The 22,022-nt window shown below is 39.1% G+C and overlaps 2 protein-coding genes across 4 annotated transcripts in view; one reads left to right on the top strand and one right to left on the bottom strand.

Annotated features, from left to right (window-relative positions):
• The window catches only part of ap3b1a (adaptor related protein complex 3 subunit beta 1a), a 58,428-nt gene extending 48,915 nt beyond the window's left edge, over positions 1-9,513 (bottom strand). The window contains exon 1 of one of the 2 annotated variants that reach the window (XM_040007168.1): positions 9,202-9,513. In XM_040007168.1, coding sequence (XP_039863102.1) covers positions 9,202-9,329 — 128 coding nt within the window. In that variant the 5' untranslated portion in view covers positions 9,330-9,513. Of the gene's footprint in view, positions 1-2,240; positions 4,085-9,201 lie in introns of those variants that run through there. The other variant, XM_040007167.1, reaches the window with a different exon arrangement.
• A 564-nt stretch (positions 9,514-10,077) lies between these two features.
• Positions 10,078-22,022, top strand: LOC120718612 (secretory carrier-associated membrane protein 1-like). Of its 2 annotated transcripts, XM_040007171.1 has the most exons (10): positions 10,078-10,307; positions 12,989-13,109; positions 13,658-13,735; positions 15,485-15,592; positions 16,208-16,319; positions 16,627-16,755; positions 18,049-18,208; positions 18,311-18,412; positions 19,089-19,206; positions 19,307-22,022. In XM_040007171.1, exons 2-10 carry the CDS (start codon positions 13,107-13,109, stop codon positions 19,454-19,456), a joined length of 960 nt encoding a protein of 319 aa, XP_039863105.1. In that variant the 5' UTR covers positions 10,078-10,307; positions 12,989-13,106; the 3' UTR covers positions 19,457-22,022. The 2 variants fall into 2 exon arrangements, with proteins under 2 accessions (XP_039863105.1, XP_039863104.1); XM_040007170.1 differs by lacking the exon at positions 12,989-13,109.

Raw genomic sequence — 22,022 nt, 5'->3', positions numbered from 1 at the left:
CACAGACTGGAAGGTTACAGCCTCGGGTTAAGATCGTAAATGGTAAATGGACTGGTTCTTATATAGCACTTTTCTACTCTACCTGAGCACTCAAAGTGCTTTACAGATTCACTATTTAGAGAGCAGACAAGCACTTTGAGCAGCCAGGGATTGAACCACCAACCCTCCAATTAATAGATGAGCTGCTCTACCTACTGAGCTAGAGGAGGAACACCCCTGGGGTTTCGGGTTATAAAAGTTTTTAGATTTGAAGCATAACTCATGCTTGTACATAACATGGGCACAAATACAAAAGAATATGTAAATGGATGAGATGTCTGCTCACAATGCAGCAACAATGGTGTCCTAAACAACAACACAACAGCATCATAACAATGATGCTACTCAGCAATCACATGATCACCACATTAATTCCTTGACTAATTCAAACAGGCAATGTTGCTCAAAAACAACCCACACAACAGGATGCTTGTTCCACAGAGATGCTGTGCAGGATGGAAAGCAAGCTGCAGACAAAAATAAGGAGTGCAGATATGTTCTGTTTTATTTTAGGTATATAATAACCTGGTGCTTATCCATATAGGTCAGAATTAATGACAAGATCAAATCTGCCAATATTTAGCAGTAGTGACTCAACAACATGGAGCTTGAGCTGCAATCCAGATGCATGACATTATTTATCACTGACACAGATGCATTGTGTTTATGAGCTTTGGGTCAGCCCATTGTGAGGAAGCTATGTCTTAAAAACATTAAGTGAATTTGAAAAACACAAACCTCCAAATTGAATTTAGGCAAAAACCTATTACAATTTGGTGGTCTAAGGTCAAGGGTCAAGACTTTATCTAGAACTCAGGAATTTACATGCTAATTATTTCACACAAATCCCATATGGAAAAGATATAAATAAATCTTATAAAGTTTGTATCTGTCTTGAGTGAAACTTGTATGACAAGCATACAAGAGTGAAAACAGATATAAGATCCCTTGAAAAATGATATAAATGAAACTTGTATGTTTTGGATACTTACTAAAACAATATATGAAAGTAATGAGAAAGTGGCCACGTTCATGAGTAAATCATATAAGCCTTATATGATTCACTATATGAAGTAGGCCACATCTTATGCAAGTCTTTTATAAGTTTTTACTATTTCTTTTCCATATGGGATGTCTCATAGGATAAAATGAGCAATTATATTTTATATCCTAAAGCTCAAAAGGTCAAACTTTAGTTTCTTAATCTGTAAACAAAAAATAGTTTTTGTAGGACAGCAACTAAATCTTTGAAACCTTAACAATATTTTACATAGAGCCTCAAAATGCTTGAACTAAATTTGAAAAAAAGCTCCACTGCATGTGAATCTGTAATATCTGATATTGTTTGGTATGACTTCAGTATCACTTCAGTCAGTTTACACCACTGAGAAGCAAACGTAACTAATGAAATTCCCAACAACCTTGATTTTACTTTATATCTTACTGTAATAGACAAAAGGTGACACTGTTAAATGATATAAAAACTGTCAATTTACGCTGTTAACAAGCATTTCATTAAAAACACTGACATGTCAGATCTGCTACCATGATATGTGAACTTGTCCAAACATTTAGATCAAACTTTAAACTGTCTTTAACTGCTCCCTTGTACAAAGTCCATGAGATGCTGAACTCGCCTGTGTAACACCCAGGCATCAAACTCACCAACGCCTAGCAGTCTTTCCAAAGGTGAGAATGTGCAACTTTGGGAAGGAAGAACTCCCTTTTAACAGAAAGAAACCTCTGACAGCACCAAGCTCAGGGAGGGGAAGCCATCGGCCTAGTTCAGAGGTGACGGGAAAGAAAACAGCATCTACGCTTCTACAACTTTGGTCACAACTAGACCTGATCCTGTGACATTTTTTAGCATTCAGGAGTGAAAACAGCTTTACTTTTAATTCATTATAGGTTTTCAGTATTTTATTTAAATCCACTTTAAACATTGCCAAGTTAAAAAGACTGCACTCAACTCAATGACTGTTGTTCATACTTTTTTTCATATGATAATCTTAATTCTAAAGGAATAATTTGTAATGGTAATCTGAAAATTCAGTTTCCATCCACAAATAGTCATCATTTTAAAAATTTGTTACCTGTATTAGTTACATCTAAAGATTTCAGTGTTATTTAAAGGAAAACGCATATATTTAGCTGTCAGATATTACAAGAAAACAATAACCTGTGTTGTCTTACTACAGTACCCGGCTTTGTGTGAGTCCTTAGGGCTACTGTTGGTGTGTGTGAGTGACTGTTCTTCCTGACTGAGCTCAGGCTTCAGAGTAAGCTGTAAGTTCTCAGCAGACACCAACACTGTCCTCATGGCTCCTGTTGCCTCCGAGCGCAAAGAAGAGAAACCAGCGTCCATACCGCTGCAGTCCATTCAGTGGTGTCTGTGCGTGTGTGTTAGCTGTCTAAAGAACAGAGTCCACAAAACCACGGCTGACTGAATTTCCACGGACCAAAGAGAGCTGTGGTAATTACTTTCCTTCAGGGTGTACTCCCAAGTTCTCTTGGCTTTATTTACAGCTGTCTTCTTGTCCAGTTCATAACTGTCAAAGCTAGGAACTGTGGAAAAACAGCACAGGCTCCACTGCTTTGTCACTGTCATTCACCGGTACTCCCTTCCTCTTCTGTTGGGCAAAGGAGGAAAAAAAGTCACAAGATGCCCCGTCAGCTCACTAATGGCAAGTCATCCTTATGCCTGAGGGTAATGACCGCTTACTTGGCTAATTAGCCATTACTATATTAAACTGTTACTCCTCTATTCTGAAAAATGCTGACTTTCATATGGAAAGCTGTCTCACCTGGCTCCTGGTTGTGTATGTGACTCTGCCTCTGTGCGACTATGGTCACTTCCCTCTAGAGGAAAAAGGAGGGCCTTATCTCTGGTGGGTAAACACTGAGCTACTTTTCATCACCACCACTGCACAATAATCTACTTTAAATTGGCACCACTTAGAGCACATGCGTCTGCCAAGTTTTACTGACAATGCCAACAGGACAGGCCGACATCAAAGATAACAGCACCGAGCTGAATGTCAGGAAATACTCCTGAAGATATGAATGGTACAAAAGGGTTTTGAAGAGAGAGAAATGTGGACTTTATTCCGGAGTAGATGAGTAACATGAGGGCCTGACTGAGTAATGACTCGACTTTGAAATGTTTCGTAAGCAACATTGGCGCAAATTGGGAAAAGTTTTTGCTCTACACAGTATCACATTCATCACACACCTATGACAGAGGATTATTTTGGCAGGTATATCCAAAGCTCCCTCTTCCAAAAGATTTTCTTGAGTAACATGATAGAAAGTAAAAAGGACAAGGACATAGCTACCATGTTGAAGTCCTGTTCTAAAGTCTCAAGGTGAACATTTTCACTGTTGCCATCTTCTGTGTTTTGAAACAAGCCATGGATGAATCTGACTGAAATCACGCTCTCATTGGCTGGGGACTTCTGATTGACAGGTTGTTAGCCAGTGAGCATAATGTGGATAATTTCCACAGTCAACTTACTGCTGAATTTAGTAGAAACTACAATGAGTAACTGAGCCCATCGACAAATGTTTACAAAGTCAACCTTCCTACACTTTTATGGGACCAGACATCTTTTTGCAAACACAGGTATCACAACCACACGATGGTCACAAAAAGAATGCACAATTAAAGTGTGTGCTTGCTACACTTTAATCTAAATTGATCCTTTGCACCATCTATAGTAACCATTTAAATATACTCTGTTGCAGAACACAGACAGCAGGAGACCTAACAGCCAAAAAGTTATTCCCGTTATAGTTCTTTGTAATCCGCCGCCTGGGCACATGCTTGCTTGGTGCATTGTAATATAAATTCTCTGTGGACGAAATTCACAACACAGGGACCCAAGTGGACCCGTGAACATGAAAAGTATAAAACGGCAATCACTACTTGGCTGTCGGGTCACCAGCTGTATGTGTCCACAACAGAGTGTAATCCAGGCTTCAGTGAGCACTAAGTGCAATAGTACATATTTGCACACGAGCAGAACAAATCTGTGTTTGGTAGCGACAGAAATATCCAATTTTCTTTCCTTTTTAAAAAAACAACAACAAAAAAAACAAACAAAAAAAAAAAACATAGCATCCAATTTTTTTCTGTTTACACTGAAAACCTAAACAACTCAAATAGGTTAAAAAAAGAAAGAAGAAGAGCTGCATCACGTGTGGCTGATTATTAGCTTTTCAAATCTTTTTTCCCCATCACTGCTGAGATTGATTAGAATATAATACACCCATGGCAGTCTCCTAATGAATATTTATCACAAACAGGCCACATGTGTATCCATCTCATTTAATGCTGTGTTGTAATATGTGAACGCAAACACATTTTATTATGTAGTCTCTCCTTTTTGCAGAAATCTGATCACAGACCTTATGATGTGTATAGAAAATAACTTGTATAAAATTAGAAAATAAAATATTTTCATGGTGAAAATATTTCTTGGCACTCAATCATCATCTAACACGGAAAAGAGTCTGAAGTGCCAGATCTAAAAAAAAAAAAAAGGTGGTTACTAAATGGGTGCCAAATTTTGCAGCATTTTTGAGCCATCATAACTTCGTAAGAACAGGAGCTCTTCCGGTGAAATTTTCAAACCTGTAAAAGCACATTTAATCTGTCGTCAGCAGTTGTAACCAGTTCAATTACACACCCACACCAATGGTCCCAACCTAAAAGCAAAATCATGATTTTGTTTTGTTTTTGCTATGACCAAACTTTAGCATCAATATCATGTGACATAACATACTTTATGTCAAAGGGGCTGAAAAATGCTGGCAAAATTTAAAAGCACTAAATTTCATTGCACCTCTATGTCCTTTAAGTGCCTGCAACTCGGAAAATATTCATAATATGATGGTACCGTTTTCTACTGTGAGCTGAAGTTACTGGGAAGAATAAACAGCTGACCCTGAGGACATCAGATGTGAACTTTTTTCACATTTGGTTATTTTACGTGGAATCACCCTGAAGTTAAATGTACGATGCAAGGTTGTTAAAATATTATGATCCACATTATCAACAGGTTGGGAAAAGCAAGACTAGTCTACAATACTGGAACAGCAGTAATAAAAGAAGAACTGTAAAAAAATTATTTTGCAAGTGGGAATTATCAGCTGATTCAGGGATAAACTGGCAGCAGCAATACAAAAAAAAAAAAAAAAGAGTAGCAAGCCTAAATTTGCATGCCTCCTGACTAATGCCAGTAGTCTGGAAATACCAAATAACCATTTAACATGCACAACCAGCCTCAAATACAAAATTCAATCTTCCAGCACTTCCCAAGCTTAGGGAAGTGAAAATAGTATAATTCCATTTAAATCCATCGCTCCTTTTATTTTTTTGTGACTGCTTCCAACACAGAGAAATACAATAAGTATATACAACCAAACCGCTCGGCCACAGTGAGACATCTCTTTGGTCTCAGATCAGATAATAAATTAGCCTTATGTTTCTATGATTTGTTGAACCCTAGCACAGAGCCCTCAAACAGAAACAAGCACCCTTTAAACACTAGAACATATTAGAACAAAGTTGCATCTCTCATCATGTGCAACACACATTCAGCAATTTTAACTAAACTTCCAAATTTGATCTAATTTTAAAAGAACTGACTCTAAATATATCCTCAGCTATTAAAACATTAATGAACAAATATGCAATGTATTCTCCAAGCACGGACATGGTGAAGTTGACAAGCCTTGCGTGCAGCACTAATATGAGACACAGATAATGGCACTAGCACAAAATGCATTTTGGATTCACAGACTTGGTCATTGTGAATTGTGTCTGACAGACATACAAACAGAAGGATCATTCAAGCCCTTGCATATTCTTCTGGTCCCTCAGCTTGGCCCTGAGGTGGCCAAACACATGACCAAACCTCCCCCAACTGGGTAGATGATCATGTGAGACAGTGTTAAGGTTTATTTCAACTTAATAAGAAACATTTCAGAAAACCAAGATCTACATCAGTGATGAAAAGCAAAAGGATACATGAGGACGGTTCCTGTAGGAAAAGCTTAAAATCAAATCAGAAGCTGAAATGTGACCCAAAACTTTTGTGAATGTATAAAACTTACTAACAGACTAAGGCCTGAATTATGCTTTAGTAGGAAATTTACTAAAGCACAGTAGATGCAGTGTATGGTTAAGAGGGGTTTCCGGTTACGTCGCAGGGACATAGGCTTAATGCATAAGTCTAAATCAAGTTAGAGCTCCTCAGATTTTAAGTACTGCAGTCAAGTCTAGACCAGAGAATCTGGTACCCTGTGTATGTACCTTCAAACAGACTGTTACACTAGAAGAAGTGAGATGCATAGTCACAGAATTTGCAAGAAATTTTCAAAGTCAAAAGATGATTAAACTGGTTATTGGCTGCCCTCTAGTGGTCGAATGCAGACATGGAACTTAAAATACATGAGCAACACAAGCTTATGAAGGCAACTTATTAGCATTTCTCCATTTGCTGGTCTTAGAAAGAAATGTACTGACTGTCAAATTCTGGGTCCAGTATTTATTTCCTTTTTTTGGTGGTATATTATGTTTTGCTAGTTATTGTGCTTTTTTCTGCCGAGAAAACAAAGAAATTCTCATGATAAAAAATACATTTTGAAACTTTTCATTTTATCATCAATCCATATTTGATCATTTACTCTCAGCACAGGTATAAATGCTTGCAAATGTATGGGGCACTTATGTGGGCTATATCATAGGCTCTAGATAGATTTACAGCAGAAGTATAAACTAAGCGTTATGCGCACAACTGATCCAACAAAGATCAACGATATAAGTAAAAGACCATCTTACTTGTTGACAAGTCAATAGGCCCAGTATGACATTTGGAAAACATTGGTTTAAAAAAAAAAAAAAAAAAAAAAAAAAAAAAAGCTAATACAGCAGTAAACTGAATTGTAGATCAAACATAGAAATATTCTCATACACTACAGTTTTATAAAGGTTGAGACAGAAAGAGGTGAATAAAGTACAGACAAGAAATACAACAAACTTATCTTTCCAAGGATTCCTTTACTTGCTTAGAGCTGGATAACAGCAGCTTTAATGAGCATTAAAAAAATGAAGGTTTCGACATTTTCTTTAAGCCTTTTGACCACTGTGTAATAGGGTCAACGCAATCCACCTGCAGGAACAGGACTACACGTGTGTCCCAGCGCTTGTTCATTTATAGCCAGCAAATTCACAGCAGCTCTCATCTTAAAGTGCTTTAAACTGGTAAAAACTTTTGAAAGATTTGGAAGAGAACTCCAACGATCAGTTGTTCCACTATAACCACCCACTTTGCGACAGTGGGGAGGATTGCGTCCCTTTTAACAGTGAAGTGTGTAGTAGGGCTGGGCCATATTATACCGTTCACGGTAATACCGGTATAATGTTAGGCAACGATAGGAAAATGAAATATCGCGATAGAATGGGAATAAAACGCGCATGCGCACTGCCTTTGTTTTCATATGCACATGGCCGATTGTTGAGTGAAACAGATGAACCAGAACTGGTTTGTAAAAATGGTGCAACTTCAGTGATGTGGAACGGGTTTGGTGTTTGTCCGTCAGATACACGACAAAGCACATTTTTTTGCAGAACATGCAAGCGGCCGTTGTTATTGTCATATTTGTCGGACTAAGATGCTCTTAAATCTGGGAGTAATCTGGGTCCTAAACTCTGTATGCTTTAGGTCAAACAACACTGCAGCATCACTGAGAGTTAAAAAACTGTCTAAATTCTTTCATCTTTAATAAAACGATCAGCATTGCTGCTTTACCAGGTGTAACTATAAAGTTTAACTTCCAGGCATCCATGAAAACAAAAGTTATTACATTTAACAGAGTTAGAAGTTAGCAGGAAGCTAGCGGAAGTTAGCTCGCTAGTTTCGCTAGTTACCTAAGCATGATATTGGATGTTCTGACTGAGAGGTTAGTCATTAATATACTGCAACAACATGGGGATAGAGCAGCTGCCAGAGAATTCAACATTAATGAATCAATGGTACAGAAGTGGAGGAAGCAAGAAGAATGAGTTTAATAAAGTTTGATTTATCTGACTGCTTTGTTTTGCTTAATGTGCCTTATAATCCCGTGCACCTTATGGTCCGAAAAATGCGTACTGCACACTGCAGTTTAATGTTGCAAAGCACCTCTTTTTAACTTCAGTGGATATTATACATGGTTATGCTCAGGATATGTCAGCCCATTTCTACTGGAAATGCCTTTTGGTTAAACTTTCAGCAATGAATTTGCATTTGCACTGTTAAATTTTTATAAAGCTTTAATGTACATAAAAACCAGCTTCTTGTTTAAGTGAAAATAAATGGAAGGTTGTCTTTTTGCACTAGTAATGTTGTGGAGTTGTATTTTGTCTCGCATCAATTATATCGTCGGTTATATCGTTATCGCAAATTTTCAAATATATATCGTGATAAATATTTTTGGCCATATCGCCCTGCTCTAGTGTGTAGCATCCGCTTAAAAACATGCAAGCACTTTCTGCTGTTTCACAATAAATACCGGTATCTGAAGATTCTGTGATGAAGCCACTGCAGTTGATATTTTATCAAGCTCTCCCTGTGCAGTGATTGCAATGACTGGAGCCTTACTGAACTAACTAACCCAAACAATCACAAAGCGGACAGAGATGAATACACAAAAGAGCCACCAAAATTCATAATCACAGTAAAATACAAAGTAATCAGGTGGAGATAGTAATAAAAAAAAAGATCGCAAAAATGACAAAACGTGACAAAAAGTGTACACTACAATATGAAAAACAACCACGAGATGGAAAAAAAACAACAGCAAAAAACAGGCAATACAAGTACACCCTGAGCACACAGAAAGGTGCAAAGCAACTGGAAAAACCAACCAGAACAAGGAAAACTCAGTGATCACAAACATGTCCAAGCCACGTCTTGCCATTTTATCGCTCAACTTTGCTTACTGCAGAAGAGACAGGGGGCTGTCATTTGCCACCATTGCCCTGCCTGTGGATGCTACTGGCCTCTTTTCAAGACTACGAAACTGGAAGTTAGCCATATGGAGTTCAACAAAAACAACCCAACTGTGCCAAAAACAACCACCGTGACGAGAAACGGAACACACGCTGAGCTAGCTTACTTTTTAAAGTTGGCGCTGAACAGTCCGAAGGCAGCTCCGGTGCTCGAGGAGGTCGGGGTGCTCGCTTGACCCGCTTCCACTGCAGCCTCCTCTCCTCCTTGGTCGTTGTATGAGACTCCTGTCGACATGCTGAGCTTTAAGGCAAACGGCCGACAAAGAAAACTTACTCGCCTTTTCTTACGAGCTATGAAATGTTCATAAAGTTGGTGATAATGTTAACTTAATGTTGACGCTAAAGTTCCTGCAAAAACTTCTTTAATGTATCACCCAACTTTTTTACACGCAGTAGCGGAAGTGTGAGTTGGACAAGTGAGCGTCACATGACAGGGATTCAGAGGCAGAGAGCTCATAGATCTATGGCAACTAGAAGAGACTCGGCCAAAAAATAGATGTTGCCTCAATGTTGAATAGCCAAAGTATCACAATAAAGTCCACAAGGTCAAAACAGCAACATTTTTGTCAAGACCAGGATATTTTCAAGGAAAGTTCGTTTTCCTTAAGTTTGTGCTATTGTTGTCATACTTTCTTTTTACACTTTAAGTGTAATAAAGTATGACAAAAAGTCTAAATGAGTGCGGGTATAAAAAAAATAAATCAAATATTTTCCAAGTAATAATATTATTTTTTTAAATAACTTTGGGATATTTTTAATTCTTTCATTTTACGTAGAAAAGTCGATGTACGACCTGACATTTAATCGCAGATAAAATGTCACAATTCTATGACAAAATGTAAAAATGAGTGTGAGTAAAGCGTTAAATTATTTCTAAATAAAACATTATTTTTTTTAAAAATTACTTTTTGGATCTATTTTTTTTTTTTTTTTTTTGACGTTTCCCTACTTCCGCCTGACGTCTCGTTATGTCACGTGTGTTCCGCTGCTGGTGACCAATCCCCCACCTGGACAGTCTGACGTTTGACTTCAGCCCTTTTCTTTTCTATTACAATTTGTTCGAAACAGTTGGTCTTTTGTAACTGTCTGCGCCGACTTTGGCTATAAATAGTAGCCTTAAGACACATTTAGCGGAATAAGTCGTCCTATTTGGACAATGTCAGATTTCGACAGCAACCCCTTCGCGGACCCGGACTTCAGCAACCCGTTTCAGGTAACCTTAACAGCCTACATTAGCCACTTTAACTTTAGCTGCCGTATCATTTTACATTAAGACTGCGTGGCTAGGAAAGACTGGCATGGGGTTGGTTTGAATAAACCTGCTCTGATAAGGCGACTTTAAATTAGCTGCTGCCAAAACCCTCCCGTCCTCCTGCTGCTCGGTTTCAGTTGAACTGTCACTTAATGTTGCCGCACTCTGACTGGCAGAAGTGACATAACATTAAAAGATATGAGGCTATGCTTCCAGGTGTTGGCTCTGATTCAAACTGAAGCAGGTTGGGTCGCTGGGTGCTGTTATAATTATCCCCCCATCCCTTTAAATTCCCACCTGTTCGACATATTTCCTCACATTTACGACCTGGTTAAACAACGTATGCTCAGATGTTGCGTATTGTTTCTTTTATGTTTGACATTACGTTAGAGTGATTGACTTAACTTGCCAACCTGGAGACGATAATGTTAAAAACTGATCACCTGATCATGTAATGCTGTGTAGGAACGTAAAAACAGAGACAAACATCCTTTCCCTTGCCTTTATTGTGCTGTTGTCTTTATTTAGGCGTCTGACTGAAGACGTCTTGTGTTTACGCTCACACAGTGTTGTGTCATAATGAAAGCATTCATGTGATCATGTGCTCCTTGGTATTTCCAGGCCTATCCTCCTCCGCTCATATCAGATGTACTCAACAAAACAATCAAGTCTTGCTATTTTCTGAAATTTCTAACATTAATGGACCAAAAACACAAGACTATTTATTAATTAAAATAATCACGAGGTGCTTCCCTCAGTTTCATTAAGACCACATTGATTGTTTTAACATAGATTGTTTGATTGGAGCATGGCAAGAATAAGCCAAAGAAGTGTTTGTTTGTTTAACATCAACCAGCCAAACTGGGTTTATTTCTTTAGCAGTTGATTGAGAATCTAAACATTTAATGCTGTTTTTAGTATTTTCTATGAAATGCTTAAAAGATAAATAAATGGACTGTCATTTAGATCTCCAAAAGTTGATTCTGTTCATCTGGACGTCATTTTGAGTTTCTTGAAATCAGCAGTAACATCTTCAGTGTGCTTGTTATGTCCATCAAAAGCTTAAAATCAACTTTTTTTTTTTGTCATACACAACAAATAACATGAGCAAATCTTCATATTTGGAAACTAGAAGCCCTCAAATATCATTGCTCATTCAAAGAACATTATAAATTATGCTCTTTAAATGAGGATAATTTACAAAATGCACATTATGGTGTCTTCTGTTTGATGTTAAACTAGTGGTTAAACCCACGTATTTATAGTAATCCTGTAATTTATTTACAGTACGCTCATTCTAAGAGTCAATATTGTGCACATCCACACACACACACACACACACAACGTGTGTTATGTTGCTGGTAAGAAGCAGGAAGTAAAATAGCAGTAACTGATAGATGACAACACCTTGTTCTACTGTAAATGCAGTAAATACTTCCCTGCAAGTGTTATAACAACAAAAAGAGAAGCCAAAGCCACAGTTATCTAAGTTTTTTTTTTTTTTTTTTTTTATACGGGTCATCTCATTTGTTGGTAGTTTGCTGTTAACTTCCTCTCAGTAGCCACAGTACACTACTGCTGATATTTAGCAGTATACAGCTGAACTAAATAGATCAGCCTTTTGTCATAAATAACAGATCTAATTTCTGAGTCAGAATCAGACTAATCCAGAATTAGACCTGTGGTTCTTTAACCTCAGACAATGTATTTGTTAATTGTGATATATCTGTGCCTGCTTGGTTCTACACAGTACAAGGAAAGCACGTGTGTTTTTTGTTTGTTTTTGTCAGAGAATACCACATTAAAAAAAATCTATTTTAGTTGGTTTGATTCATTGCACAGACTTAAAAGAACCCAGCGTTGATGGGAAGATGGTACAGGCTGACCACACAGACGCAAGGAGAGTGAATAATTAATTGGGTTCATTAACATACTAACATGAGTGCTGAAGCCCTGCTGTCCTCCCACTTCTCTGTCATGCGTTGGCTCTGGCTGCCTTGCCTCAGGATAATGGGAGCTTTTTCCCTTCTCTGAGCTATGTTCAATAGTTCATGAAATCATATGGTGACATGTGGTTCCAGGGTACTCGTTGGCTCCTTTCCTACTAAGCTTCATCACTCGCAGTCATGCATCAGATTGTTGAGGCTGTTTTGGCCTATTTCTCTGGATGTGGGCTCAGACATTAGGCTCTATGTTAGCGAATAAAAAAAAACTTTGTAAGGCTGCTAAGAGCTCACTTTGTAAGGTTTGTAGCTTAATCAAATGTGAAATGAGTAGAAACCACAGAGTTGAAGTCTTAGATATGGTGTCGTCAGGTGGTTGAACTGTGCACCTTTTTTGAATCCTGCACTTTAATCAAGATCATGGTGAACACACGTTTGCTGATTCTCCTTGTGTTTTTTGGGTGGGGGTGGGGGGGTTGTTGTTGTTTTTTTTGTTTTGTTTTTTTTGTTTGTTTGTTTTTTAAAGGTTCTGGAGCAGGAACTCCAGAGCTGGAGGTTTCAAAATGAAGACTTCGGTGAATCTGCAGTATGTGTTTGTCCAGCCACGCACTAGTGCAGCGTTAAATTTTAAACACGACAGGCCCTGAAATATTTATGCTCCTGGTCTGGTGTGTGTGTGGGGGGGGGTAGAAATTTAAGAGTCAGAGAGACGGTGAGGACTGCACTGAGACGGGATAAGGACAGCACTTCGGACTATACGGATTAGATGTTAATCTTGAGCAACAATTTGAAATTCGTGCGTGACTGACGGCAGCTGATGGTGAGCTTATTATCAAAAGAGATGTATGACAGTGTAGCTTAGCTGACACCGACAGGAAAAAGGAAGTTTTGCATGCAAATGGAGGTAGAATATAAAGTAGTGGCTTGCTTTATTTTGAAAGTAGTTTTGATATGTCAGTCTGACAAATTAGGACTGTAGTTAAAAGAAGCATGGAGTGCTTTAGCAGTTTAGGAGCACAAAGTATGTCTTTTTTATTTCGGTCTTTGGCTGCCAGAGCAGCTCAAGAAACTCGTGGTCTTGGCTATTTATAACGACGTTCTCGTGAAAATTATTGGAATCATCTTGTCTTTGCCAGTATTGAATTATAGGCCTGTTGCATTTTGAATACAGAGAGCTTTGGCCTGGATCTCAGCAGAATAATGGAGGGTTTTACTCTGTAGGGATTTCTACTGCTATCCCTGGTTGAAACACAAAGACAAGACAGATCAAACAAAATGTATTGCTTTATAGTATTACTCAATTACATTTATCTCATGTAAAGCATTCCCTTTGAATCCTTTTTTCTTCCTTTTTTTTTTTTTTTTTAGGATCCATCAGTGACACAAGTGAGACAGACGTCTCCTCCAGGGTTAGAGGAGTACAATCCCTTTGCAGATGGCAAATCGGTGAGTACTTGGATATTTGCATTTAGTAGCAGTGAGGTTAAAGATCAGGTAGGTCCACCAGAATTACTCAGTAGGTATTTGAGCCTAAAGTTTTACTTATTTTTCCAGCTTTGTAATACATCATGTGAAAATCACATTCCTTTAAAATTATATTCAGCAGAATAAAAGACTAATAAATCCCACATCTGTCCGCCAAGGCAGACAAGTGTGACAACAAAGAGTTGTGCTTTATCTGTAAAATGCCACATTCAGTCAGAGAAGAGCAGCTGATGATTATTCAGTCTCAGTTTCTGCTTTAGTTTTGGGGTTTTTTTTTAAATAAAATATTTCATCATATTAATGGATCCCAAGCTAATAATGGAATATACAATTACAGTTTTGTATAGTTCAGACATGTATTCTATGCACTTAGCTATGTTATTGGTCGTGGGTACAGACCAGGCAAACCGGACCTCTCTTTGTTGCTGATGTCACTGCCCTGTTGTTTCAGCTAGACATGGCCAGAACACCTTATCTAAATGCTGAGAAATATCCATCCCAGTATTGTTCGACTCTGAGCCTCTTCCATATCACTAATCTCACTCCGTCTCTAGCGATGAGTCCAGAAATCCTTCGTAAGAAGTTTTTTTTTTTTTTTTTTTCTTTCTTTCTCTTATCTGTAGCTGTCGTCTTGTTATGAGTCGCTGCCCAGTCTGTATATATAGGCAACTGCTAGAACATAAAGTGATCACATGGTTCACATGCTCAGCTCCTAAAGCCACCAAGACATGTGTCCTGAAAGCTTCCACTCTAAGAATTGCCACCTTATTGAGGTGGAGTTTTGACTTGCCCCTGGTAGGGTCTCCAGTAGCAAAGTATTCAAAAGATGGCGATGGGTAAGAAAGTTGGGACCTCTGTTATCCTCCCCAGGAGAGGAATACTAGGAATCCTTCAGACCTTGGGTTAGGGTCCATTGGCAAGACCCCGATTATTAAGCCTTTACCCGTGCAGCCCAACTGGCTCAGCCATTCTTCGATAGCTTCACTGCCTACAGGAGGAGCCACTGTTGTTTTGTGCCTTCCAACTGCACATATCTTAGCACATACACACATGCAGTTACATAAGACTAAATCCTAACATTGAGCAGTGGTTCCCACCTTGGAATTCAAGATCGCTTTCAGCAGTCGCAAGATATGTGACTGCATCAGTGTAATCATTTTCAGCCATCTAAATGTTATTTGACTGAATCCATCTGAGAAGCAACTTTATCAGTGACAAAGGGCTGTAAGAAGACTGTTTCAATAAAAAGTTTGGAAGCCAAGAGACTGAAGTATTGTGGTCAGTTTAGCTTTTTGCAACTTTGTGAAGAAATGGCCTTGAAAAGATGTTATAGGGCTGCAAAAGGTTGGGCACTAGATCTTTGAGCATGGATATTGTATCACTGCTTAGCTTGGCTCAAACATTTTTTTTCTCTTAAGAGCTTACACAGGCTTCTCTCTCTCTCTCTCTCTACAGTACAACCTCATCAATTTCACAAATTTGTATTGTACTTTTTTTTTTCATACATGTGCTCTTCACCGTTTGTTGCTTTCATTTGTTTTTTTTATTTCTTTATTTTTTTTGCTGTGCATCTTTATTAATGCTCTAATAAAATATGAGATTTAGTTGTGTTTTGAGTATTTCAATACAAGCCTCTGATTAACTGTGAGGTCACATCATTAGCAGTTATAGGAATCATGTAGTTTTGCTCTAACCGTGTGTACTTTATAGACACCTGCAAGTATGGCCCCCAAGACTACAGGCCCTGCTGTCAGCACTCAGCCAGCCATCATGAAACCCACAGAGGAGCCCCCAGCCTACTCACAAGCTCAACCACAGGTATATGTGTTGATGGTATACAGCCAAATAACAGCAGTTATTTCAGTAGAACTTTTGGCTATGCTTACAGCTGCTGCTGTAGTTTCTGCCACTTTCTTTTCAGATTATACAAAGGCATTCTTATTTTTACACAAAGAAATGCTGATTGAGTTACCAAAGCTATTGGAACTGAGGTGAGAGCGTTACGTGTCACCATGAGTAAGCAGACTATGGTGCATCTATTGTTTTAGTCCAGCAACACCAGCAGAGACTGAGAGAAAATGTATTAACACCACGGCTGATTTCACACTGAGTTTGTGGACAGAAAAGTGGCTCTGCGGGAGACCGCCTCTATCTGTGATCGGCCTTTGTAGCAGAAGTAGACACAGAGTCAGAGGGAAATCGTGGTTGGTGGAGGAAATAACTTGAGCTTGAGCATCTCGTTTGTGAAGCAGACTCTGGGGAATGTGTTGTTATGATGTCTGTTCTCCTGCTGGTGCTGTCTCTGCAGAGAATTGGATTTATTCCAAAAGTAGAAATAGAGCATTTCTAGTGAGCAGGGAGGGGGAAAGTAATTCGCCAAAAAGTTTGTGTACTATTTCCAATGTGTTGACATTAGTTTGTGTGTGTTTGCAGGAGCAGTCGCAGGCAGCTGCTGAGCTGCTAAGGAGACAGGAAGAGCTGGAAAATAAGGCTGCAGAGCTGGACCGCCGGGAGCGAGAGATGCAGTCAATCAACGTATCTGGGGGTTAGTATGTCATCACAACACAGCCACAGATCAGTGCTGTCATATCAAAGCATTACAGATAATGATGACGCTTGTAAATCCACAGAATGGGTCATTATATGCCAAGCAATGACTACATGTTAATTTAAATGTTAATTCTCATGCACACAAAAAATAAGCGGGAATCAGTATTTGCACTCAGTAACTGCTAACTGTCATCTGACAGAAGAGCAGCACGTAAAACCTGAGCAACACTTTCAAAAAGATGTTGAACTAACTCACAAGCTTGACTTTTTTTTTTTTTGTTGTTTTGTTTCTGCTATTGTAGGCAGGAAAAACAACTGGCCTCCTCTCCCAGAGAGGTTTCCTGTGGCTCCATGTTTCTACCACGATATTACTGTAGACATTCCCGTAGAGTTTCAGAAGACAGTCAAAATCATGTACTACCTCTGGATGTGTAAGTAAACTTTTTCTTAAAATTGACAGAAGAAATTTGCTGTCTTGTACCAAGTCTGGAGTTTTTCATCCTCTGGATTTCAGAGCTAGGCTATAAGTAGTGCATCACCTGTGGCCTACTTGTACTTACAGGGACGGCCACTGCAGCTCAGATTACTCATGCTCTTTAGTTCCTTTTTTCTTTTTTTTTCTTTTTTTTTTTTGTGTGCAAAATGACAAGAGAGGGTGTGTATATCCATTTACAACTAAAGAAAGGAGTCGAAATGACTATAAACATACGTATCTGATAAAAAGATAGCATCTGCAGTTTTATTCCTGCTTGCATACATAGTTTTATGCATGTTCCCCACAGACTGTATCTAAAAGATGGACTTAGACACTGTGAGATCACCCATTGATTCTGCACTTGCCAATGAAGTGGCCTTGTTTGCATTAAACATTTGTGCTAAATTATCAGCTAATACTAGCAAACTTTTTTAGCAAACTGCATTCTAAACTACGTTCATACGTGCAAACACGTAGAACCACATCTGCTGAAATAATGAAATTGTTAATGAGCTGATAATCTGCTGTTTCAGATGACTCATTTAAAGCAGTCCTGAGTAGTTTAATCCACCAACTCCCCGAGTCAAAACCTCACAGCTCCTGATGGTGAAAAATAGTGTCTGTTGGTGTATGTGGGGGGTGGAATCAAGACTTCAAGTAGAATTCAGTAGCCACATGACAAATGCACGTGCCGCAGTCTTGCAACCTGATGAAGCAGCTTGATCATATGATTTGCTATAAGGCTGGTTTACAGAATTCAGTCGTTTTTACTAATAAGTACAAAGACTTTGATTTTTAAATCAACCGGCTGTATCTTTTTCAAGCTCAGGTGAAGGGTCTCGGTACCACTGCTATGTCAGCTAGCGGGCTATTGTCATATTTCACACTGTGCTGTAAAATCCCTGCAGTCAAACTGACTCAGTGAATGTGTAATACCTTTAACTTTGCAGACACTGTTAGGCCCTCGAGAGCAAATAGTAATGAATTATTAACTGTGTGCGCGTGTGTGTGCGTATGTTGTTTCCAGTCCTGCACTGTGTTACATGTTTAAATATTAAGTTTCAGTGTTTCCTCCTCTTCCATCCAAGGCTTGATTTGGTAGGACTTGATTGGACACTTCTCCTTCAGCTTATTTTCCATGTTTTGGCATGTACACTTAAACAGCCGTTCTGGCACACTGTCACACTTAAGCCGAAGTCCCCCTCCACATATTTACTGTATTTTTTTTCTCTCTCTCTTGACCTTTCAGTGCACACTGGGACTCTGCTTGCAAACCTGATCGCCTGCCTCTCCTGGTTTGCTGTGGATGGAAACCGAGGTGTGGACTTTGGCTTGTCGATCCTCTGGCTTCTGCTTTTCACACCGTGTTCTTTTGTCTGTTGGTACAGACCGCTTTATGCTGCATTCAGGTAAACAACATGATCCAAAATTGTGTCCACAAGTACAACAATCACGATGACCCTCCTGTGCCCACTGTGCTCTTCATATCCTCCACTTTCATCTTTCTACAGGATCGACAGCTCGTTCAGGTTCTTTATTTTCTTCTTCATTTACGTCTGTCAGATTGGCATCTATGTCATCCAGTCTATTGGCATCGCTGGCTGGGGAGCCAGGTAAGATAACACGACTTAAAATAAATTTCCATAGCACTGTATTTTTATGACATTTTTAGGTAAGACAGATGTTACAAAGACACATCTGGGGTTACTTAGTGAGGTGGTTGGCTTTGCATTTAGTCTAGATTTTGGTCTTAGTATTATACTGAGAAAAGTATCAGTACTCTATATCGTAGATCTCATGAACTGATCAGTTAATGCGATGATTAAGACCAAGTCTGAAATATTTCTATATTTGTGTTAATTAGATATTGAACTTCTTGTCTTTTTTTTTTTTTTTTTTTTTTCTTGCAGTTTTTGTTTTGCTTTTAGGAGGAAAGCAGGAGGAGATCCTGCATTAGTTAAGAACCATTTAAAAAAAAAAAATTATTAGAATATACATTTAGTCTAGTGAGTATTTACAGTGAACAGCTACAGCATGCCACATGGATAACACTGTCTAGGTCCCTGTTGTGCCACTGTAAGTGTCTATGGTGGCACATCCTTTAGGTCTAGGTAGTGTGGAGGCCGGGTCTTTGCTTTACCCTCTGTAGTTTGAGTGCTCGTGGTGTGTGACTTCACCCAAGTAAACTACAGCATTTTAAACAAGTAGTTCTCTCAGAGGATTGAGATGGTAGTGAGACTGGTTAGTTGTCACGTTGTTGTTGTGTGTTAATGATTTTCTTATCCCTAGCGGGTGGATCTCAGCTTTGACTGGCCTGAATAAAAGCATCCCAGTGGGCATTATAATGATCCTCGTTGCTGCTCTCTTTACCGCTCTGGCTGTCCTGTCTCTCATCATGTTCAAAAAGGTAAATGCACAGTCAGCCTATAAGATATCTGAGTGATGTCTGTTACAGACTCTTCAGGCCCTAATTTTGCCCTCTTGTCTGCCTTTCCTTCTCCCCTCAGGTCCATGGGATGTACCGTACCACCGGTGCCAGTTTTGAGAAGGCACAGCAGGAATTTGCCACGGGCGTCATGTCTAACAAAACAGTACAAACGGCCACTGCTAATGCTGCTTCCAGGGCTGCACAAGGAGCCTTCAAGGAGCAAGTCTGAAGCAGAGAGCTCGCTCATCTGACCCTCCTCTGTATCCAGCTTCCACTTATAACTGCCTTGTTTGAACAAGTTACAGCCCCCCTCCCCATCTTTCTGACACTACTGAAGGGGTTTTTGTGGGGGCGCTACAGATGAACATCCACTCATCTACAATCTGTAGCCTCTCAACCTTCAAACAGGCTCTCTTGTCCCAGTCTACCTGCTCCTGCAACATCGTGCACTCTAGGAGTCCTTTAGCCAGAGTGCTCAACTTTATTGTCTCTGTGTGGATTTCAGGGTTTGTGTGGGTGTATGGCCAATTAAATGAAGGTTTGTGTGCCTTTTTTAAATGTTGTTGCTGTCCTCGAGGCCTGCTCGTCTTCAGGCAGATTCTAATGTAGCTGAACCAACTGTCTGAAGTTACCTGGGCATTTCTCACCATGAACAGATGCTTGCTTTCTGTGTGTTTATCAACCTAATCACCACTTTCTCTTTCTGAATTTATTTATTTATCTGGCAAAAAGAAGTTATCTTTGAGTTAACGCAGCATTATTTGATCTGTTTCGGTGCTTTCTTCTTTCATGAGTGCATGGCTTAACACTGCTGACCCCCAATGGAGTAACTTTATACTGCTGAAGATGAATGCTGTGCATTCCACTCCGCTGCTTTGCTTTCTACTCTCTTCGCTCGATTTAGAATTGGGTATGTAAAAAGTATTTAGCCTGAAATTCCTTAAAGTGATATCTCATCTGAAATCTTACCTACCCAAGTATCAACACTCACCGGTGGAGACTGTAGAATAACAGAAGGAAGATATTTCTGTCATTAATGAAATATTACAATTAGAATGAAGCAAGAAATAAAATAATATAATTAACCCTTCAATTTTAGGCAAACGGCAACTTCCGGGGCCGAAACACACCGAAGTGCCAAAAACGCTCCAAACGCGAGTCAGCCCCCATAGATTCCCAATGTAAAATCTCCAAGTGTAGCCATTAGATTAACGTGTTTGTAGCTTTAAACAAGAAACGGGTTGAGCCGCGACAACTTTACTTGCTCGCTAACATCAGCCACTCCACCCTTTCATCCAAATATGGTCACTTTTGGCTCCAAATCCAGCTTTGGCGCTGTGGAAGTGCTAACAATCAAGTTTCAAAACTCAGAGTTCACAAAGCAGTGGGCAACATCACAGTGGCTACGCCATCGTTTATAGTCTGCGTCGTTAGTACAGGGATGGACAGAAGCAGATTGTGATCACAGATTGATGGCACTGTTTTGCCATCTAAGCAGACAACAGTTGTCATTCTGCAAAAGCTACAATCCACAAGCAGTGTCTGATATTAGAGTATCACTTTAAAGGTAATTGTCAAGTATTTATTTGACTGAAATCTTCTGCTTCTATTGATCTGCATATCTGAGCAAGTCGCATTTTAAATCTGGACTTGGGGTTCTTTCTCTGACGTTGGCAGTCGGTACAGATACTTCTAACAGTGCCCTCAGGCCTTCCTGCTCAGTAGTCTAGATGCTTAACTTGCTTTTTTATTGTATTAGCTGAGTCAGCTTGATTTTCACCTTCAGCCTACCATTTTGTGTCCTTTCCTAAAGAGAGCCACTACTCCATACACACAGCTGCACGATTTATCAGCAAGGAAAGTGTAATTCGTCTCTAGCTTCCCTTCAGTGCTGGAGATTTACCTCAGCTTTACTCAGGATGCTCTCCGCTTGCATGACGAGGTTAAATATTATACAAGATTGTACAAAATTTGACAGGCCTCTGGTTTTAAGTATGTCTTGTAAATCAGTATCAGTATGTTGTAATCACAATAAAAGTGACTTAAATTTGACAAAAGGGGCCAGTACGTTGATGTTGTGTTGTGACACTTGTGTATTCTTAATTTTTTGGAAGTCAAGAAAAACTACAACCACATCTGTTCTTTTACTCTCTCGTTTTTGTGATCAGATTTAACAATACAATTCCACCTGCTAAAATGTCTTTGAATCTGTCTTTCTATGTGTTATTCAAACTGCAAAGCACTTTCCTTGATTTTGCATTTTGTGTGTGTGGGTGTGGACGGAGGGAGTTGGGTCTTTAAATTTTAATGTGTGTGCAGGACAGTCTGGCTGTGGGTTCCTTCTTGCCTTTTCTGTATTTCTTTGAGTTGTTTTCTCCCTACACACTGGCTTAATTTGGGCCAGTACAGTTAAGAAGCATCAGGCTGAATTACACTTCCAGTTTTTGCTGTTAGTTTTAATATAAACATGAAGCTGCAATGCAATGTGAACTGTGCGTTGTACTGTAGACCGACTGTGGCTTCAAGCTGTGCTTTAGAGTCATGAATTGTGGTAGAGAAACAATGAAAATTAAAATGCTGATCCACATCTCTTAAATTTTATATATATTCATATATATCAATGTTTTTGAGATGAAATATGAAGGGATGTGTGTATGTTTTGTGCAGTTTACAAATGGTAGACTATCTGCTCTAAATGTTTGTGCAATTTTAAGGTTTCACCTACAATCGCATGACCAGTAGTTTGAGTTTTGTATATTTATTGTATTAACACTGAATAAAATTCTTCTTCTATA

This window comes from Simochromis diagramma, unplaced genomic scaffold (assembly GCF_900408965.1).
Source record: "Simochromis diagramma unplaced genomic scaffold, fSimDia1.1 OVJJ01000682.1, whole genome shotgun sequence".
Lineage (NCBI taxonomy): Eukaryota > Metazoa > Chordata > Actinopteri > Cichliformes > Cichlidae > Simochromis > Simochromis diagramma.
The sequence above is the reverse complement of the archived record's forward strand: the minus strand, read 5'-3'. Positions and strand labels throughout refer to the sequence as shown.